The sequence below is a fragment of the Schistocerca gregaria genome, chromosome 3 (assembly GCF_023897955.1).
Source record: "Schistocerca gregaria isolate iqSchGreg1 chromosome 3, iqSchGreg1.2, whole genome shotgun sequence".
Classification (NCBI taxonomy): Eukaryota; Metazoa; Arthropoda; class Insecta; order Orthoptera; family Acrididae; genus Schistocerca; species Schistocerca gregaria.
This window is the reverse complement of record NC_064922.1, coordinates 264217909-264240700: the sequence shown is the minus strand read 5'-3', so window position 1 is coordinate 264240700 and position 22792 is coordinate 264217909. Positions and strand designations below refer to the sequence as shown.

Below are 22792 nucleotides of genomic sequence, written 5' to 3'. Positions count from 1 at the left end.
CACTCAGAGGAATACATTCCATTTGTACGAAACTCCAGAAAAACTTTACATCTCTTCTTCCTTCCTTCCCGCCAGACAACACACAACCCACTCGCTCCCAGTTAACCTCTATCCAAAGTACATCAGTAAATATATATTCACACTAAGATCGAAACATAGAACATTAAATCGAAAATAATTTACAGAAAATGAAATTCACTCAACAGCGCAACAGAACAATTATGATAACATATATTGACATAAACAAAAATTTATCTTTCTGTAGTACAGTAATTTTAAGACATTTTTAATGACATAGGTTATTTGTGTTAGCACGACATGTACTGCTATGGAGTCTGAGTTTAAACATTTCAAATAAGATTGGAAAAAGGATAAGATCATAAATTTATGAATATACATGATCCAGACGGCTTATTACAACTTTGTAATATTAATAGCGTGTCAAAATTTTTATTCAATAATAAAGATAAATTGCAAGCCTTGACACAGAGTGTTGTACATAAAATCACTTGCGAGCAGTGTGAAAAAGTATGTATTGGTCAGTCAAACAGAACTGTAGCAACCAAACTATGTGAATGTGAGAGAAGCTGGAGATTAAAGAAGAAAGATTCAACCTTCGCTACTCATCTCTTAGCCGTAAACTATTCACATGATGTAGAATGTGAAGTTTTACATTCTGTCAAGAAAAGAAGAAAGATTATCCTACTGGAAATACTGGAAATCAACGAACACAGGACACAGAATGCCAGCGTAGTACTAAATGATAAGATTCAGTTTGCATTTTCCCCTTTGTTAAATTAGGTTTTCGTTACAAATACTGGATTCAAACTGTTTATCCCTTTTTTAGATAATGTAATTATTTATTTGTGACAAAAAGTGTAGTTCTTTCCCATGTAATCTCCTATCATTTTTGTATCTTATGTACACATAATTTCTGTGTATGTCGCACATCATATTTATCTATATTTGTGGTATTCATTTGTCGCCTTAAGATGGTCTCAGAAGTCGAAAGCAGGTTCGTGACAACATAAATATAATTTTGGAGAACATTAAGAAGCTTTTTTCCTCCTTTTTAACAATAGGTTATTTGTTTTAACAAGACGTACTGATATTCAGCGCAGAGGGAAACATTCGCCAGTGGTTGTAGTTATGAAACAAGTTGAGGAAGGACATCAAAAGAGAGGGAAAGGCAGAGCTGAAGGGGAGCCCTGAGGCTCCAAACTATGTAAACACGAAAAAAAATTAAAAATAAAATTTAAAAATTTAAAAATAAAAAATGTATTTTTCACTAATAATCAAAACCGTCTGGTCAAATAACTTACGGGTTACGTCGTCGACTACCGCCTATATTTCGGCAGGAGCACACCCTGACATTCTCAGAGCACAACTGCAAGGAGGAAGCAGTGTGCAAGGGAATTTAATACCTAGGTTCACAGAGGAGAAACAAGGAAGATACCACACACAGAACAAGTAACCGCAGAGTCAACACACAGCCAAAGATAACCAACATCAGTAATATCGATAGTGACAAATTAATCAACAGGTGAGGAAGCACTAATTCTGTCCCTCTGTTTTTTGATGAGAGAAAGAGCCGGATTCCAAGCAGCACTTAAACAAAATCCACAATCTCTGTTTACAAGGTTGCTTGATAGTTTGACTTCAACAACATCCATAATAACACTATCCCAATAGCTGGACCTGCAAACCAGCAACTTAAGGTCTCACAAAACGCTCTGGGTCCTCCCTTCTATCCTAGCCACGGCTTAAATTTTGGATAAAAATCGTCAGCAGTGACGGCCGAAAACTCCCATTGTAAGGAGTTACCCTCGTTCTGCCAGAGGCATTGTCAAAGAGGGAAGAGAAGAACACACATTTTCAGGGTAACCTTTCGCCCTTGGAGTGGTAAACTGCCCCTAAAAAGTGGTAGGTAGAATGAATGAAATGAAATGGTCGTACGGCATTGTTGGCCCGGCGACCCCATGCTGGGTGTTCGGCCACCGGAATTGCAAGTCCTTTTTAGCTGACGCCACTTTGGCGACTTGAGAGTAAATGATGATGAAAGACAAACGACATCCTGTCATCTCGAGGCAGAGAAAATCCCTGACCCCGCCAGGAATCGAAACCGGGACCCCGTGCGCGGGAAGCGAGAACGCTACCGCAATACCACGAGCTGCGGACGGTAAAATCAATGATGATCAACGACGGTCAATGGAAACCACTGCATTCAAGAGACACAGCCTATATCTACGGAACATGTGAGATGTTAGAATGATCTCTCCATTGGCAGAGTATCCGATTAATCCCAGATTCGGATCTCCTGGAGGGGACCGCTAATGGGTAGGTGACCATGAAAAACATACATAATAAGTAACAAAAGCTCGAAGCTGGGAATGTCAAAAGTTTCACCGTCATAGGTGAGCTAGAAAATCTGATGAGAGATATGGTAAGGCTCAGTGAAGCGAAGTGAAATGGAAAAGAAATAAGGATTTCTGTTCAGACAAATATAAAACATTATCAAAATGATAATCTGGAATAGGATTCGTTATGAATAACAAGATAGGGCAGAGAATGAGTTACTGTGAACAGTTCGTGACAGCGTTGTTCTCATCAGAATCGACAGCAAACTAACCCCAACAAGAATAAGTAAGGTAAGAAAGTCCTCGTCACAAGCGGAAGATGAAGAACAAAGGCAGTATACGACGATATCAAACAGGTAATTCACCATGTAAAAAGAAATGATAATGCAATAATCATTCGTCATTGGGAACACTATAGTAGGAGAAGGAATATAAAACTGGGTTACGAGAGAATATGGACTTGGTAGTATGAACGAGGGAGAAGAAGAAGTGACTGAGTTCTGTAATAAATTTCAGCTATTAATAGCGAAAATGCTATTCAAAAATCACAAGAAGAGGAGGTACACCTGTTAAAGGCCATCAGACGCAGGAAGATTTCAGTCGTGTTACATCCTGGTCAGATAGAGTTTCGGATTCAATAACTGGGTTTAAAGGCGTACTGATGAGAACATCCAAACTCCGATCAACATTTTGAAATCATAAAGAGTAGGTAGAAGTTAAAAGACTCGTACGGAAGAATCAGTGTGGGAAGAAGTGTAATGCTGAGGTACTGAAGAATAATGTGATGCGTTTAAAATTCTGTAAAGCTGAAGAAATTGCGATAGTGAATACCACAGTAGGTAGTTCGGTTGAGGAAGAATGTATATCTCCAAAAGAGGCGATGTCAGACATTGGACGGACAAGCATACATAAAAGCAATGCAACTGTGAAAAACCTTGGATAACAGAAGAAATACTTCTGGTGATCGACGAGAGAACGAAGCACGTTGAAGGGCTCTACGAGGAAGAGAAACTGTCTGAGGAAGTGGTAGAAGAGGAAATGAGAGTCAATATTGCAACATTACCGAACGGTTTTCTGCGAAGTAGTTGCTCTCTAACCAGCAGTCCATACGAGTAAACCAGTAGCAAATTTACCTGATGCTGCCCGCATATTAGGTAATTGGGCTGTACACGGCTCTGTTTAAAAGGAGTATCTCCATGTAGTCATACGATCGAGTTGCGCCCGTCTGCTTTCACCTTCTAGCAGCACTCGCTGAAATTAATAATGTGTTGCTGTGATCCTACAGTCAAATAGTCTATGCGTTGACTAGCATTTCGAATTAATAAAATACATGTTCTTGTTGTGGTCTTCAGTCCTGAAACTGGTATGATGCAACTCTAAGTGCTACTCTATCTCTTCATCTCCCAGTACCTACTGCAACCTACATCCTTCTGAATCTGCTTAATGTAGTCATCTCTTGGTCTCCCTCTACGATTTTTACCCTCCACGCTGCCCTCCAATACTAAATTGGTGATCCCTTGATGCCTCAGAACATGTCCTACCAACCGATGCCATCTTCTGGTCAAGTTGTGCCACAAACCTCTCTTCTCCCCAATCCGATTCAATACTTCCTCATTAGTTATCTGATCTACCCATCTAATCTTCAGCATTCTTCTGTAGCACCACATTCCGAAAGCTTCTATTCTCATCTTGTCCAAACTATTTATCGTCCATGATTCACTTCCATACATGGCTACACTCCATACATACTTTCAGAAATGACTTCCTGGCACTTAAATCTATGCTCGATGTTAACAAATTTCTCTTCTTCACAAACGCTTTCCTTGCCATTGCCAGTCTACATTTTATATCCTCTCTACTTCGACCATCATTAGTTATTTTGCTCCCCAAATAGCAAAACTCCTTTACCACTTTGAGTGTCTCACTTCCTAATCTAATTCCCTCAGCATCACCAAACTTAATTCGACTACATTCCATTATCCTCGTTTTGCTTTTGTTGATGTTCATCTTATATCCTCCTTTCAAGACACTATCCATTCCGTTCAACTGCTCTTGCAAGTCCTTTGCTGTCTCTGACAAAATTACAATGTCATCGGCGAACCTCAAAGTTTTTATTTCTTCTCCATGGACTTTAATACCTACTCCGAATTTTTCTTTTGTTTCCTTGACTGCTTGCTCAATATGCAGATTGAATAACATCGGGGATAGACTACAACCCTGTCTCACTCCCTTCCCAACCTCTGCTTCCCTTTCATGTCCCTCGACTCTTATAACTGCCATCTGGTTTCTGTACAAATTGTAAATAGCATTTCGCTCCCTGTATTTTACCCCTGCCACCTTCAGAATTTGAAAGAGAGTATTCCAGTCAACATTGTCAAAAGCTTTCTCTAAGTCTACAAATGCTAGAAACGTAGGTTTGCCCTTCCTTAATCTAGCTTCTAAGATAAGTCGTAGGGTCAGTATTGTCTCACGTGTTCCAACATTTCTACGGAATCCAAACTGATCTTCCAAGAGGACGGCTTCTACTAGTTTTTCCATTCGTCTGTAAAGAACTCGCGTTAGTATTTTGCAGCTGTCACTTATTAAACTGATAGTTCGGTAATTTTCACACCTATCAACACCTGCTTTCTTTGGGATTGGAATTATTATATTCTTCTTGAAGTCTGAGGGTATTTCGCCTGTCTCATACATCTTGCTCACCAGATGGTAGAGTTTTGTCAGGACTGGCTCTCCCAAGGCCGTCAGTAGTTCCAATGGAATGTTGTCTACTCCAGGGGCCTTGTTTCGACTCAGGTCTTTCAGTGCTCTGTCAAACTCTTCACGCAGTATCGTATCTCCCATTTCATCTTCATCTACATCCTCTTTCATTTCCATAATATTGTCCTCAAGTACATCGCCCTTGTATAGACCCTCTATATACTCCTTCCCTTTCTGCTTTCCCTTCTTTGGTTAGAACTGGGTTTCCATCTGAGTTCTTGATATTCATGCAAGTGGTTCTCTTTTCTCTAAAGGTCTCTTTAATTTTCCTGTAGGCAGTATCTATCTTACTCCTCGTAAGATTAGCCTCTACATCCTTACATTTTTCCTCTAGCCATCCCTGCTTAGCCATTTTGCACTTCCTGTCGATGTCATTTTTGAGACGTTTGTATTCCTTTTTTCCTGCTTCATTATTGCAATTTTATATTTTCTCCTTTCATCAATTAAATTCAATATTTCTTCTGTTACCCAAGGATTTCTACTAGCCCTCGTCTTTTTACCTACTTGATCCTCTGCTGCCTTCACTACGTCATCCCTCAAAGCTACCCATTCCTCTTCTATTGTATTTCTTTCCCCCATTCCTGTCAATTGCTCCCTTATGCTCTCCTTGAAACTCCGTACAACCTCTGGTTCTTTTAGTTTATCCAGGTCCCATCTCCTTGAATTCCCACCTTTTTGCAGTTTCTTCAGTTTTAATCTACAGGTCATAACCAACAGATTGTGGTCAGAGTCCACATCTGCCCCTGGAAATGTCTTACAATTTAAAACCTGGTTCCTAAATCTCTGTCGTACCATTATATAATCTATCTGAAAACTGTCAGAATCTCCAGGCTTCTTCCATGTATACAGCCTTCTTTTATGATTCTTGAACCAAGTGTTACCTACAATTAAGTTGTGCTCTGTGCAAAATTCTACCAGGCGGCTTCCTCTTTCATTTCTTTGCCCTAGTCCATATTCACCTACTACATTTCCTTCTCTCCCTTTTCCTACTACCGAATTCCAGTCACCCATAACTATTAAATTTTCGTCACCCTTCACTCTCTGAATAATTTCATTTATTTGATCATACATTTCTTAAATTTCTTCGTCATCTGCACAGCTAGTTGGCATATAAACTTGTACTACTGTAGTAGGTGTGGGCTTCGTATCTATCTTGGCCACAATAATGCGTTCACTATGTTGTTTGTAGTAGCTTACCCGCATTCCTATTTTCCTATTCATTATTAAACCTACTCCTGCATTACCCCTATTTGATTTTGTATTTATAACCCTGTAGTCACCTGACATGAAGTCTTGTTCCTCCTGCCACCGAACTTCACTAATTCCCACTATATCTAACTTTAACCTATCCATTTCCCTTTTTAAATTTTCTAACCTACCTGCCCGATTAAGGGATCTGACATTCCACACTCCGACCCGTAGAACGCCAGTTTTCTTTCTCCTGATAACGACATCCTCTTGAGTAGTCCCCGCCCGGAGATCCGAATGGGGGACTATTTTACCTCCGGAATATTTTACCCAAGAGGATGCCATCATCATTTAATCATACAGTAAAGCTGCATGCCCTCGGGAAAAATTACGGCCGTAGTTTCCCCTTGATTTCAGCCGTTCGCAGTACCAGCACAGCAAGGCTGCTTTGGTTAGTGTTACAAGGCCAGATCAGTCAATTATAAAGACTGTTGCCCCTGCAACTACTGAAAAGGCTGCTGCCCCTCTTCAGGAACCACACGTTTGTCTGGCCTCTCAACAGATACCCCTCCGTTGTTGTTGCACCTACGGTACGGCTATCTGTATCGCTGAGGCACGCAAGCCTCCCCACCAACGGCAAGGTCCATGGTTCATGGGGGGGAATAAAATACATAGAAATATTAAATAAGAGATGAAGGAATAGTTTAACAAAAAGGGTTCCATTCTTACGTCTGAAGCTGATATAGACGACAGGGAATCTTGTTGAATATTTTTTATTCATGAAAGTATATTTCAGCTAAACGGAAAGTGGTCCCATGATATACAGCTAAAATACGGACAGAAAATAACCTAGGTATACGAATTCTAGGTCCACTCGCGATCACAATATACAAAATATTCACCATCTTAATATAGTTCAGAGATCGAAATGATGATTTAGAAATTAACACATGTGAGTTAACAGTTAGAAACTCATACTCTGCCTATTTTCAGTTCCGTAATGCAATCAGAAAAAAAGTTAGAGTATTTTAGCTGCCGATCACCGCTCAGAATCAGTCACCCCTACGAGCGAATCATGCACGTTACCATAGACAGGTCTGCTTTCCTCCACAACCAACATCAAAGTGTCTTTTTCAAGATCTAAACGAAAAATGTCCCAGATCGCTTCCTTCAGCTCTTCACTCAAAAAGTGTCTGTCACAACTTGACTTCAGTGGTGTTCCTCCACTGTGTGTTTTCCCATGGACTGAAGGCCTCTCCACCAAAAATATATCGGTCCTAAGTTCCACAGACATGATTTGACTTAACCTGACGGCTTCCCGGACTGAACTAATATATTTAAATTATGAAACGTCATAAGCATTCGCTCACACTCAGACAATATACAATACATATACATAAATAAATAAGCCAGTATTCTTGCGCAAATGCGCTCACATTAAATAACAACAGATTGTCGTTAGATACTGTTTAAACAATTGACAGAATCATCGTTTGGCCCAGTTTTCAAAGGCTATGCGACTCACCACTTCTTAAATTATCATGATTTTGTATTAGCAAGTGTAATGAATAGTTAAATAAATATATGAAACAAAAAGTAACATATTTGTTAAATAAGTACACAGGTATGACAGGAAATGAAGTAATCATGGTGCATTCATTTGCTCTGTTATTGTGGAGAATATGATGCTCTGACAGGCGTTTGCGTAATGAAAATGTATAAAAAAATTTATAAATCCAGAAATAAACAGACAGATACGCAGCTTTCAGAGAAAATAACTACTGTGCAATGCCATTATCTGAGATATTTTTTGTTTAAATCTCATGAAGCATTAAAAGTAGTTAATTCAGAGGTTCACTGTGAAAATAGTTAGTCAGTGCAAAACTTTAACTTCTGTGGTTTTAAAGGTATTGAAAATATTGGATGCAGTTATTATTTGGCTGTCTTTTACTGTCGAATATCTAAGCGCTGTAAGAAGGCACGTTTCAGACTGTCTCGGAGACTGCTGTTTTTCCCGTATCTTCCGTTAAGCGAGTAAACGCTGTCCAGATTCTCCGTGCAGTTTTCCCATTTTCAGCCATGCCCGGCCGACAGCCTTTGTACACGTCATGCTCTCGATCCATAGGCCCGCCGGCTTAGCTTAGAACTATACAGACAAATGCCTCTACTTACCTGCTCCCAGTTCTGGGCGGCTGAATTACTCGCCTACATCCGCGTCACAGAAGTCATAGGGCATCTAGTATCAGAGTCAGAGTTTAAGCTTTGGATGACTTGCGATCAAATAAGGCAGAAGGCTAGATAAAATCCCTCCGAAATTTCAAGATCATTGGTACAATTATCAACAAACAGACTCTCCAAGTATATATGTAGAATCTATGAGACTGGAGACATACCATCAGACTTTCGGAAGAAATATCATCCACATTGTCCCGAAGACTGCAGTGGAGTCGGCCGTTGTGGCCGAGCGGTTCTAGACGCTTCAATCCGGAACCACGAGGCTGCTACGGTCGCAGGTTCGAATCCTGCCTCGGGCAGGGATGTGTGTGATGTCCTTAGCTTAGTTCAGATGTTAAGTCAGATGTTAAGTCCCATAATGCTTACAGCTATTTTTGACTTCAGCGGCAAGTATGCACAAGAACTACAACACATTCAGCTTAACAGCTTATGCATCCAAGTTGCTGACAAGAATAATATACAGAAGAATGAAAAAAGAAGTTTAGTATGTGTTAGATAACGATCGATTTAGCTTTAGGAAATGTACAGAAATCAGAGAGGCAGTCCTGATTATACACTCGATAATGGTGGCAAGACTTAAGAAAAATCAAGACACACTCGTAGTAGTTGTCGAGATGCAAAAAGCATTCGATATTGTAAAACGGTGCAAAATGTTCAAAAATATGAGAAAAACTGGTGTAAACTGTAGAGAAATACGGCTAATGCATAACATGCGCATGAAGTATGAGGTATCAATAACAACGGAAAGTTGTTAGTAATTGTAATACCTAGTTATTTAGTTGAATTTACAGCTTTTAGATTAGACTGATTTATCGTGTAACCGAAGTTTAACGCGTTCCTTTTAGCACTCATGTGGATGACCTCACACTTTTCGTTATTTAGGGCCAACTGCCATTTTTCCCACCATTCAGATATTTTTTATAAATCGTTTTGCAGTTTCTTTTGATCTTCTGATGACTTTATTAGTCGATAAGACGGCTGCTCAGATTGTCTCCCAAATCGTTTATATACATAAGGAACAGCAAAGGGCCTATAATACTACCTTGGGGAACGAGAGAAATCACTTCTGTTTTACTACGAACTGTGACCTCTCTGACAGGAAATCACAAATCCAGTTACATAACTGAGACGACATTCCATAAGCACGCAATTTAACTACGAGCCGCTTGTGTGGTACAGCGTCAAAAGCCTTCCGGAAATCCAGAAACACGGAATCGATCTGAAATCCCTTGTCAATAGCACCCAACACTTCGTGTGAATAGAGAGCTAGTTGTGTGTCACTGGAACGATGTTTTCTAAACCCATGTTGACTGTGTGTCAGTAGATCATTTCCTTCGAGGTAATTCATAATGATCGAACACAATATATGTTCTAAAATCCTGCTTCATATCGACGTTAACGATATGGGCCTGTAATTTAGTGGATTGCTCCTACTACCTTTCTTGAATGTTGGTGTGACCTGTGCAACTTTCCAGTCTTTGGGTACGGATCTTTTGTTGAGCGAACGGTTGTATATGATTGTTAAGTATGGAGCTAATGCATCAGCATACTCCGGAAGGAACCTAATTAGTATACAATCTGGAATAGCAGAGCTGAGATTTACGTTAAACATAACATAAAAAATGGTGACCACGAAGTAGGTGAAATTAAGGAATTCTGCTGCCTTGGAAGTAAAATAACACACAACTGGCGAAGCAAGCAGAACATAAAAAAGTAGACTAGCACAGAGATTCCTGTATAGAAGAAGTCTCCTAATCAAATATTAGCCTTAATGTGATGAAGAAATTTCTGAGGATGTCCATTTGGGATAGTGAATAACGGCTTGTGGGAAAACCGGAAAAGAAGTGACACGAAGCGCTTGAAATGTGATGCTATACAAGGATGTTGAAAATTAGGTGAATAAGGAATGAAGAGTGAGCCGTGAGTGGCTCGTGTTCCCGCCATCCATCATATACACTCATGGAAATTGAAATAAGAACACCGTGAATTCATTGTCCCAGGAAGGGGAAACTTTATTGACACATTCCTGGGGTCAGATACATCACATGATCACACTGACAGAACCACAGGCACATAGACACAGGCAACAGAGGATGCACAATGTCGGCACTAGTACAGTGTATATCCACCTTTCACAGCAATGCAGGCTGCTATTCTCCCATGGAGACGATCGTAGAGATGCTGGATGTAGTCCTGTGGAACGGCTTGCCATGCCATTTCCACCTGGCGCCTCAGATGGACCAGCGTTCGTGCTGGACGTGCAGACCGCGTGAGACGACGCTTCATCCAGTCCCAAACATGCTCAATGGCGGACAGATCCGGAGATCTTGCTGGCCAGGGTAGTTGACTTACACCTTCTAGAGCACATTCGGTGGCACGGAATACATGCGGACGTGCATTGTCCTGTTGGAACAGCAAGTTCCCTTGCCGGTCTAGGAATGGTAGAACGATGGGTTCGATGACGGTTTGGATGTACCATGCACTATTCAGTGTCCCCTCGACGATCACCAGAGGTGTACGGCCAGTGTAGGATATCGCTCCCCACACCATGATGCCGGGTGTTGGCCCTGTGTGCCTCGGTCGTATGCAGTTCTGATTGTGGCGCTCACCTGCAAGGCGCCAAACACGCATACGACCATCATTGGCACCAAGGCAGAAGCGACTCTCATCGCTGAAGACGACACGTCTCCATTCGTCCCTCCATTCACGCCTGTCGCGACACCACTGGAGGCGGGCTGCACGATGTTGGGGCGTGAGCGGAAGACGGCCTAACGGTGTGCGGGACCGTAGCCCACCTTCATGGATACGGTTGCGAATGGTCCTCGCCGATACCCCAGGAGCAACAGTGTCCCTAATTTGCTGGGAAGTGGCGGTGCGGTCCCCTACGGCACTGCGTTGGATCCTACGGTCTTGGCGTGCATCCGTGTTTCGCTGCAGTCCGGTCCCAGGTCGACAGGCACGTGCACCTTCAGCCGACCACTGGCGACCACATCGATTTACTGTGGAGACCTCACGCCCCACGTGTTGAGCAATTCGGCGGTACGTCCACCCGGCCTCCCGCATGCCCACTATACGCCCTCGCTCAAAGTCCGTCAACTGCACATACGGTTTACGTCCACGCTGTCGCGGCATGCTACCAGTGTTAAAGACTGCGATGGAGCTCCGTATGCCACGGCAAACTGGCTGACACTGACGGCGGCGGTGCACAAATGCTGCGCAGCTAGCGCCATTCGACGGCCAACACCGCGGTTCCTGGTGTGTCCGCTGTGCCGTGCGTGTGATCATTGCTTGTAAGCCCTCTCGCAGTGTCCGGAGCAATTATGGTGGGTCTGACACACCGGTGTCAATGTGTTCTTTTTTCCATTTCCAGGAGTGTATTTTATACCCTGTTTTTAACGTACTTCCACCTCAGTACGTCAATTTAAATTACTACTGTCACTGAGTTGCCGCTTTGCCTGACCATGAGCGGCGTTAGCAGTGTGTATCGATGCATCCCCTCTCGTAGTATCTTCGCTCGACTGCTATTACTTCCCTGTCGTTACCTGTCTAAGCCAGTTCGGACAGAGAGTTCGGGCGAGAGTTTGGGCTGCCAGTCAGTTGGAACGCGCCTGGAGCGCAGTCCGGACCGGCCAGTTGGGGAGTTGCAATGCGGCACTAGTGCAGTCGCGTTGGAGCAGCAGTGAGGTCTGCGTCGACGTGGCTCGCCCGACCATTGCCGCCACGCATCACTTGAGCCGGTCGGTCGTCCTTTGCATCGACTCCCGATTTGTCTTCGTGTGTGCTTAGTTCAGTTCTTCGTGCAGTATTTGTCAGGTTGTGTGTGTAGTTGGCGTTATTTACACTGACTCCTATTTTAGTTATTGTCGGCATTCTGACGGTAGTCGGTTGGTTACTGCGGACCAAGGAAGTTATCACCCCACAGTGCAGTCGGCTGGGTCCTCTGGCGGTCCCTGCGCAGTGTGGGAGCGTATGTGGAGCTGTCCGATCGATACGAGCTTCGTGGTTCACTGACCCGGGACGACAGAGTTGAGAAGTGGTTTCAACTACCCAAGACACGTCCATTCATGTTGTGTGGTTCGTTTCGGTGGTTCGCTGTTGGGGAGGATTTCCTGTGAGCAACACCGAGCGTTTCTATTTCTGAAATTTAGCCACAATGTTGTGAAATGAACTATGACTACAATTCAAGTGCACCAGAGGAATTTTCTGCCTTGTCGCCTTTAGTGTTTAGGTCACCTGTCCTGGCCACTGACGTACATTCAGGGAGTGTTCCTTTTGGGTGAAGTTAACTGTATTACCGTATTTAAAATTCAGGTGTACCAGCGGATTTTCTACCTTGTGGCAGTTAGTGTTCCGGTTACCTGCCCTGGCCACTAACGTAATTTCAGGCAGCGTCCTTTCCTCACCTGTCGTCGCTGTCCAACATGGTGTGTAGTTTTGACAGCTTAACACGTATTTCATTGCGCATAATCACGTTCATAACTTTTGATATTTGAGTTCTCATGTACCGACCTTCCTGGTGGCTTCTATATTGTCCTTCTCACCAGTTTTTAACTGTCTGTTTATAATCTATCATAGACAATTATTTAAAGAATTCTTCATTTTGCTGGATTTTATGTAATTTGAATTTTGGAAAATCAGTTGTGGGCCTTCAGCCACTTAAATCCTCTAAAAACCAAACAAACAAAAAATAGACATTGCGGCCTTCTCCCGTTGAAAGGTAATGGTAATTTAATTTAAAATCTTGAAAATTTTATTGTGGGCCTTCAGCCGTTTGTATTGCATCTTATTTATGTTTGTCTTTTCACCCTTGCCTTGAGGCTCTCAGCCTCGTTGTGTATATATGTTTATTATTTTATTTGCAATTTTAACTGCATGTTTTTACCACTTGAGATTTACCTTGCTGCTTTAAGATTTCTTGTTTGGAGACCTTAAGCCGTGAAGTAATTGCCTTTTCGAAACTCGTAGCTCTAAAGATTTGGCTATGTGCCGTTTTGGTTTAAAGGTGTTATTAAATTACAATAAATTACAATTTTGGGAGAACCTGACCAACACCTTATTTGGCCCTTTCCACAATCCTAACCGGCCAGTGTGGCCGAGCGGTTCTAGGCGCTACAGTCTGGAACCGCGCGATCGCTACGGTCGCACGTTCGAATCCTGTTTCGGGTATGGATGTGTGTGATGTCCTTAGGTTAGTTAGGTTTAAGTAGTTCTAAGTTCTAGGGGACTGATGACCTCAGAAGTTAAGTCCCTTAGTGCTCAGAGCCATTTGAACCATTTTTGAACCATTTTTGAACCACAATCCTATTCTTCCCAGCGGGTTTAGCGGGCGTTTCAAAGAGGTTCTCCGTAGATTCGGCGAAGTAAGGAACATATGGAAAATACCGACAAGAATGAGGGACAGAATGATAGGCCATGGGCTAAAGACATCCGGAAATGGCTTCCAACATCCTAGACAGAACTGTAGAGGATAAAAACTGTAGGATTTGACAGAGACTGAGATATGTTCTTCAGATGTCTGGGGATGTGTGGTGCAAGTACACTACTGGCCATTAAAATTGCTACACCACGAAGGTGACGTGCTACAGATGCGAAATTTAACTGACAGGAAGAAGATGCTGTGATCTGCAAATGATTAGCTTTTCAGAGCATTCACACAAGGTTGGCGCCGGTGGTGACACCTACAACGTACTGACATGAGGAAAGTTTACAGCCTATTTCTCATACACGAACAGCAGTTGACCGGCGTTGCCTGGTGAAACGTTGTTGTCATGCCTCGTGTAAGGAGGGGAAGTGCGTACCATCACGTTTCCGACTTTGATGAAGGTCGGATTGTAGCCTACCGCGATTGCGGTTTATCATATCGCGATATTGCTGCTCGCGTTGGTCGAGATCCAATGACTGTTAGCAGAATATGGAATCGGTGGGTTCAGAAGGGTAATACGGAACGCCGTGCTGGATCCCAACGGCCTCTTATCACTAGCAGTCGAGATGACAGGCATCTTATCTGCATGGCTGTAACGGATCGTGCAACCTCGTCTCGATCCCTGATTCAACAGATGGAGACGTTTGCAAGACAACAACCATCTGCACGAACAGTTCGACGACGTTTGCACCAGCATGGACTATCAGCTCGGAGACCGTGGCTGCGGTTACCCTTGACGCAGCATCACAGACAGGAGCGCCTGCGATGGTGTACTCAACGACGAACCTGGGTGCACGAATGGCAAAACGTCATGTCTTCGGATGAATCCAGGTTCTGTTTACGGCATCATGATGGTCGCGTCCGTGTTTGGCGACATAGCGGTGAACGCAATTTGGAAGCGTGTATTCATCAACGCCATACTGTCGTATCACCCGGCGTGATGGTATGGGGTGCCATTGGTTACACATCTCGGTCACCTCTTGTTCACATTGACGGCACTTCGAACAGTTGACGTTACATTTCAGATGTGTTACAACCCGTCACTCTACCCTTCATTCGATCCCCTACATTTCAGTAGGATAATGCACGACCGCATGTTGCAGGTCCTGTACGGGCCTTTCTGGATACAGAAACTGTTCGACTGCTGCCCTGGCCAGCACATTCTCCAGATCTCTCACCAATTGAAAGCGTCTGGTCAATGGTGGCGGAGCAACTGGCACATCACAGTACGCCAGTCACTACTCTTGATGAACTGTGGTATCGTGCTGAAGCTGCATGGGCAGCTGTACCAGTACACGCCATCGAAACTCTGTTTGATTCAATGTCCAGGAGTATCAAGGCCGTTATTACGGCCAGAGATGTTTGTTCTGGGTACTGATTTCTCAGGATCTATGCACCCAAAATGCGTGAAAATGAAATCACATGTCAGTTCTAGTATAATATATTTGTCCAATGAATGTCCATTTATCATCTGCATTTCTTCTTGGTGTAGCCATTTTAATGGCCAGTAGTGTATTACTCTGGAATGAAGAGGTTAGCACAATAGCGGAGTTCTTGGCGAAGCCATCAAACCAGTCAGAAGAGCGACGACCAAGAAAAACCATCTTAGTCGCGATTAGTGACACCCAGAACAATCCAAAGCAGACTTATCACTTTCAGACAGTTCCTAATGAATTTTCGCAGCAGATATTCTTAATTCTTCTTCTGTTGTTCTTGGTTGCACTTCTTCGATTCTCTACAGGTTCAGGATTACTATACTACTCGTTTTGGCAATGGTAATGACAGCTAGTGGCCTCGTGGCCTCCCTCATACCAACACCCCCCCCCCCCCCCCCTCTCCGGACTTTGTGCACCCCATCTGTCTGCGTCTACAGTAAACCTCTTGTCTGTGTGCAAGAACGCTTTCTAAATAGCCGAGTAGTGTGTATCTGAAGTGGGACTTAGTAATCAGCCCGGTATTTACCTAGCTGGATTGGTAAAACCGCCTGAAACCCATGTCCACGCTGACTGACCCACAAGCCCTCGCAATTAAGCCGCATTCGGTCTGGGATAGGCTCACTTCCCTGAATCCCGAAAGCAGCCGCGCTAATGCGCTCGGCTCTCCGGGTGAATCAGGCGATGTTGCCAGATAAATGTAGTCGCATTATTCAGAGACAGAGTGCTCTCATAAGTAATCTGCCTGCTTGCTCCATTGAGCGTCCCATTCAAGATGTCCACGTTTGTATCTCCTACACCTGGCGTCATGTATTCGTAGATGCCAAACTGACCTTATCAGAATCAGATGCTATTTATAAATAGATTATAAGACAAAAATACGACATACAATGAAGAAATTATCAAATGGGATAGAAATTGGTAGATGTGATGAACATGCACAGACAGATAAATGATTACAATTTCAGAAAAATTGGATGATTTATTCAATAGAAATAGCTTCACAAATTGAGCAAGTCAGTTATGCATTGGTCCACCTCTGGCGCTTATGCAAACAGTTTTTGATTGGGCATTGTCTGATAGAGTTTTTGGATGTCCTCTACTGGAATGTCTCGCCAAATTCTGTCTGGCGCGTTAGATCGTCAATATTCCGTGCTCGTTGGAGGGCACTACCCATAACACTCCAAGTATGCTCAGTTGGAGAGAGACCCAGCAATCTCGCTGGCTATGGGAGGGTTTTGCAAGCATGAGTACAAGCAGTAGAGATTCTCTCCGGATATGTACAGGCGTTACTTAGCTGAAATGTAAGCACAGGATGGCTTGCCATGAAGGGCAACAAAATGGGTCGTAGAATATGCGTTGTAGAAAAGTGCCGTGAATGACAACCGAAGGGGTCAGAGCCGGCCGTGGTGACCGAGCGGTTCTAGGCCCTTCAGTCCTGAACCACGCTGCTCCTACGGTCGCAGGTTCAAATCCTGCCTCAGGCATGATTTTGTGTGACGTCCTTAGGTTAAGTTAGGTTTAAGTAGGTCTAAGTCTAGGGGACTGATGACCTCAGATGTTAAGTCTCATAGTGCGTAGAGCCATTTGAGTCATTTGAAGGGGTCAGGCTGTGAAAAACAATGGTACCCCAGCCCATCACTACTGTTTGTTAGGCTGCATGACGGGTGATGGTCAGGTTGGAATCCCAACATTGTCCAGGGCCTCTCCAGAGACGTCTTTGCTGGTCATTGGGGCTCAACTTGAAACAGGACTCATCACTGATAACACTTCTACTCCAGTCAACGAGATTCATACCCAAAGACGAGTCTGGAGACGCCCCGGTCAGCAGTGGGATACCAATCTGTCTCCCATCCTATGGCCCAACAGCGAGGAGTGGTAATCTGTGGTGCCATTTCTTTTCGTAGTAAAACCGCTTTGGTTGCCATCTGCAGCACCCCTACAGCGTAGCTGTACATCAACGACGTTCTGTACCACGTTTTTTTGCCCTCCATAGCAACCTTCCATAGGGCTACTTTCAATCAAAATAATGCCCTTTTGCACGACGAGAATTTCTATTGCTTGTCTTCGTGCTTGTCAAACACCACCTAGGCCAGCAAGCTGCCAGATCTCTCCCCAACTGGATCATTAGGGACAGGGCCTTCCAGCCAGTTCTGGACTTTGTCGATCTAATACACCAGTTGGACAGAATTTGGCACGATCTCCTCCAGGAGTACATCCAACAACTCTGTCAACCAATGCCAACCAGAATAACTGCATGCTTGAGGTCCAGAGCTTGATCAATGCATTACTGATTTGTTCAATTCGTGAATCTCTTTCCCTTCAATAAATCATCCAGTTTTTCTGAAACTGTGATTAATGTTTGTCTGTACATTTACATCACGCCTACCCATTCGGATAATTCCTCTTTTTCTTTTTACTTTAAGTGTATTTTCTTACATAGGCTGCCTTGCACACTGCGTGGGAATTGCCTCGCGCGTAAGGAGGGAATTCATGAAAACTGTTTAACGAGATCCACTTTGAGTGACTGAGTGGTACTGTGTTTGTTGCAGGCCTCTTCAGCGGCCCGTTGCTGCGCCGCTTCGGCTACCGCAAGGTAGCGATAACGGGCGGCCTGCTGTCCTCCTCGGGCGTCATTCTCACCAGCTGGGCCTACAGCTTCACGCATTTCCTCATCACTTACAGCATCATCACCTGTAAGTCGTCCCTTCACTGCGAATTAAGTTAATGCCGCGCTCTACCTGCTCTGAAAAATGAAATCTTAAATACACTGTTTCTTCTGTTTTCTCCAGATAATACTAATAGTTGTAACGATAACGCAATTTTGACGTTGGTGGCATAGCCTACGTGGACATATTTCGTGTTCATCCCCTCCCCCCCCCTCTGAAAGTCCTTCCGTGGTTATCTCAACCAATACGTCTCCTGTTGGAGCCATTGGCTCTTCAGAATAAACTCTGCCAAACCCTATACAATAATTATGGAGTAATCAGCCACATCGTTCGACTTTCTGACTTCTGCCTAACTATTTGATACCGTCAAACAAATTAAAATATTGTAGTTACCCGATGTAGTTGGAATGGGGAGCGTGACCTGTAAACTTCAATTCTGTAGATTTTTCATTAAATGCTTTATTTACCAAGTCAGTGACCTTGCCGCAGTGGTAACGCCAGTTCCCGTCAAATCACCAAAATTAAGCGCTGTCAGCCTCGGCTAGCACTTGGATGGGTCCCCGTCTGGGTCTACCGCATGCTGTCCGATCTGTCGAGTTGGAAAGCAGGGTGCACTCAAGCCCTGTGAGGTCAACTGAGGAGCTACTTGATGGCGGCTCCGATCTCGAAAATTAACAACGGCCGGTAGAACCGTGCGCTGACCCCACGCTCCTCCATATCCGGTGAAGCCTGTGGGCTAATGATGACGCGGGGGTCTTTCGCACCGTTGGGCCTTCAACGCCTGTTTATGCGGAGTTGAGTTTCTTCTTTTTTTTAATTTGCCAAGGTCGTAATGTAGAAAACATCGATTACTAGTTTCAGCTGTCATCTTGAGACCAGGACACAAACATGCAGTGCAATAAGTAAAACACTTAGTCGACATTTCCTTTAGGATGTTAACACTGAAATGACTAAGGGTCTTACATATCCTCTTGATACAGACAAACATGTATGCATCCTCATCTGAAGAAGTCCGTTCAAGCGATTGAAACTAGTAATCGCTCTTTTCTAAATACTGATTTTGACAGATAAAAGTTTTAACAAAAAATCTGTAACACTTAACTAGTGTGTATTAAGATAACCTTTAGTTGCAAATTAGTAAGATACATCACCAACTGGGGAACGGAAAGTTCACAAAAGACTAAATCTTAACTTATAACGAACCGAAAATTGCATTTCATTCCTTAACCCGCCTTCACACGTACAAACACTTCATTCCACTCCTGTCCCTCTGCTCAAACGTAAACTTAATTTACAATCCTCCAGAACTCGATTTCTTCTACAAATCCTTCAATACGACACACCTTTCCGTACACAAATCTTTTCTCAACTAATAAAACAGCCCACACCCTCCTCCACACTGAACACCATACATTTTATGCTCCAAACATCGTATCATTTTTTCCCTGATCTCCAGTCCCAGTACTTTACAGGGCTTGTATCAGCACAAGTGACATATATATATATATATATATATATATATATATATATATATATATATATATATATACTCTCCATACCATTTCCTAAATATATTTCAGTCGTTGCCTCTACCTTGAACTCTGCTCAAAGATCTCGTGGATTGAAAGCACTCTCCATCCTCTTCGTCTTCTCGCCTCCACAGCTATCCTCACCATTCAGAGCTTGGTTCAGGCGCCTCTTCTAATCCACTCAACCTCTTCCAAATTCGAAACACTTTCCACATAAAACCTGTCACTTTTCTTGTTTTACGGAACATCTGCTCATATCAAACAAACCCTAAAAATTTACCAACCATGTTCACATCCATTATTACTTTCATAAAAATCACATACATCATAATTATCAACAATCATAAATTCATAAGAACAAGAGAGATTTAGTTATTCATGTTTAATAAATCACCGATAGGATCTGTATTTTACCTTCTAAACATTGGTTATGAGCAATTTGTACTATATTCTATGCAGAATCATGTATTTTAACACCTTTTTAACATTTTGTATTTGCTTTCGTGTCTCGACTCAATAGCTAAGTAAGCGTCAGTATACAAATATAAAGGACGATCGGTCCAAGGATGTTTCATCTCCAGCTATGATTTGTCAACGTGAAAAATGCGAGACTGCTCGGTTCGACGCCTACCCTGAAATGTAGGTACTACCATAAATACAAGCCCTTCCAAAGTCGGAGGAAGGCAAGAGCATACATCCTATAGGACCGTGACCAGAAACGCGCTGTGCTATTCAAAACAACTTTTATGTTGAGGACAGTTGTATTTAAAACACTATATCAACATAGTGCACGTAAATGTTACTGTTAATACGTGACGTCATAGATATTTGGTGACGGGATTTAACTGATAACAGTGAAAATGAATACATGTTTCCTCTTTACTAGTAAGATTCTACCGCCCTCATAACAGCACTTGCAATTTCTCGTGCCTCAGTTTCTGAAAAGCTGTGTCATCTGGCAAGAGAGAGAGAGATAGTACACGTAACATAAAAGATGAGTCAGATTCCTAACAGAAGTAAATCGGATTCCACTGCTGACTGTTTTGATGCACAGAACACTCCGTCTCACGTGACTAGTTTCGCAGTATTTTGTTCAGTTTCTTAGCCTAATTACCTTTGTGACTGGATTAGCCTGAGAATGCATGCCCACCTAAGTAGAAATCCGTAATGTGTGTTGTAATTGTAATGGAAATGTTTCTGTTGGCAAGAGGGCGCGGCAAAATGGCAGGCTCTTCGAAAATGACGGAAAAAAGAGTGCCTTCTAAAATTCTTAATCCTTTCGAATGTTAAATTGATCCCACACCCGGGTTCCCGGGTTCGATTACCGGTGGGGTCAGGGATTTTCTCTGCCTCGTGATGGCTGGGTGTTGTGTGATGTCCTTAGGTTAGTTAGGTTTCAGTAGTTCTAAGTTCTAGGGGATTGATGACCATAGATGCTAAATCTCATAGTGCTCAGAGCCATTTGAACCATTTTTGTTAAACTGATGAAGGACTTAAATGCTGAAAAAGAGGACTGGTCCGGCAGTCTAGCCCGATTCAAAATTCTTTGTGTTGTCGCAGCATATTACTCTGTATGTAAGGAGAAATAACACTATAACGAGCAAATCTATAAATGCTTATGAAGGACTTACAACAAAATTAAGGTATTAAACAACTGGCAGAAGCTATGCTGATCTGAAATTTTCTGCTGTTTTATCACCATCGTGGTTGATACACACGTTTTCGGAAATATGTTGTGCCCTATACCAAGCAGAACAGCACATCATCTGCTACAGGCGTATAGTTTACGTTAATTTAAGAGACGCTAGACTTCGAACAGGCCTAACGCAGAGAGTTACAAACACAAATTTCTCAGTCGGTGATCCACTCATAGGCAACGATTTAACTGTGCAAACCCCGTCTCTACAGGCAAGTCAGTCCAAATATCTGAGCGTGTAAATGGCGCTTAAGAGTATACCCCAGTATTAATCAATAAGCGTCAACTACACTGCCGGGCAACAATTACTACACCTTTTCAGAGGCTTCCAGTTCTCTCAAGATTTATGGTTGCAACAATGAATATGGAGTACATGAAATTATTACATTTACGAATCAGTAGCACAGGCGATTCTGAGGTCCCAGGTATCCACCCACACTGAAACACCCATATTAGAGTGAAGCCCCAAACAAACTGGCATCGGCATGCGTAATCAAATACAGAGATATGTAAACAGGCACAATACGGCACTACAGCCGACAACGCCGATGTAAGACAACAAGTGTCTGGCGCAGTTGTTAGATCGGTTACTGCTGCTACAAACGCAGGTTGTAAAGATTGAAGTGAGTTTGAATGTGGTGTTATAGTCGGCGCACGAGCGGAAAGACGCAGTGCCTCCGAGGTAGAGATGAAGTAGGAGTTATCCCTTATGAACATTTCACGAGAATGCAGTGAATATCTGGAATCCGGTAAAACATTAAATCTCCGCCATCGCTGCCGCTGGAAAAAGATCCTGCAAGAACGTGACCGATAACGATTGACGAGAATAATTCAACGTGACAGAGGTGCAACACTTCCACAAATTGCTGCAGATTTCAATGTTGGGCCGTCAACAAGTGTAGCGTGCGAACTATTCAACGAAACATCTTCGGCATGAGCTTCCGGAGCCGAAGGCCCATTCATGTTCCCTTGATGACTGCACAACACGAAGCTTTATGCCCCGCCTGAGCCCAACAACACCGACACTGGACTGTTGATGACTGTAAAAACGTTTCCTCATCGGATGAATCTCGTTTCAAATTTTATCGAGCGGATGGACGTGTACGGATGTGAATCCATGAACCTTGCACGAAAACGGTGGACTGTTCAAGCTGGTGTAGGCTCTGTAATGGTGTGGGCCGTGGGCAATTGGAGTGATATGGAACTTCTGATACGTCTAGATACGTACGTAAGCATCCTGTCTGATCACCTGCACCCATTCGTGTCCATAGTCCATGCCGACGGAATTCGACAATTCCAGCGGGACAATGCGACACCCCACACGTCCAGAATTGCTACAGAGTGGCTCCAGGAACACTCTTCTGAGTTTAAACACTTCAGCTGCCCATCAAACTCCCCAGACGTGAACATTATTGAGCATATCTGGGATACCTTGCAACGTGCTGTTCAGAAGAGACCTCCACCGCCTCGTACTCTTACGGACTTATGGACAGCTCTGCATGATTC

General features: G+C 43.2%; 1 protein-coding gene across 2 annotated transcripts in view; it reads left to right on the top strand.

The window, feature by feature from the left end:
* Window positions 1-22792, top strand: part of LOC126354142 (uncharacterized) — a 285667-nt gene that overhangs the window by 197360 nt on the left and 65515 nt on the right. For both annotated transcript variants that reach the window (XM_050003553.1, XM_050003551.1), the window contains exon 5: window positions 17945-18088. In XM_050003553.1, the coding sequence (XP_049859510.1) occupies window positions 17945-18088 (144 nt within the window). The remainder of the gene's footprint in view (window positions 1-17944; window positions 18089-22792) is intronic.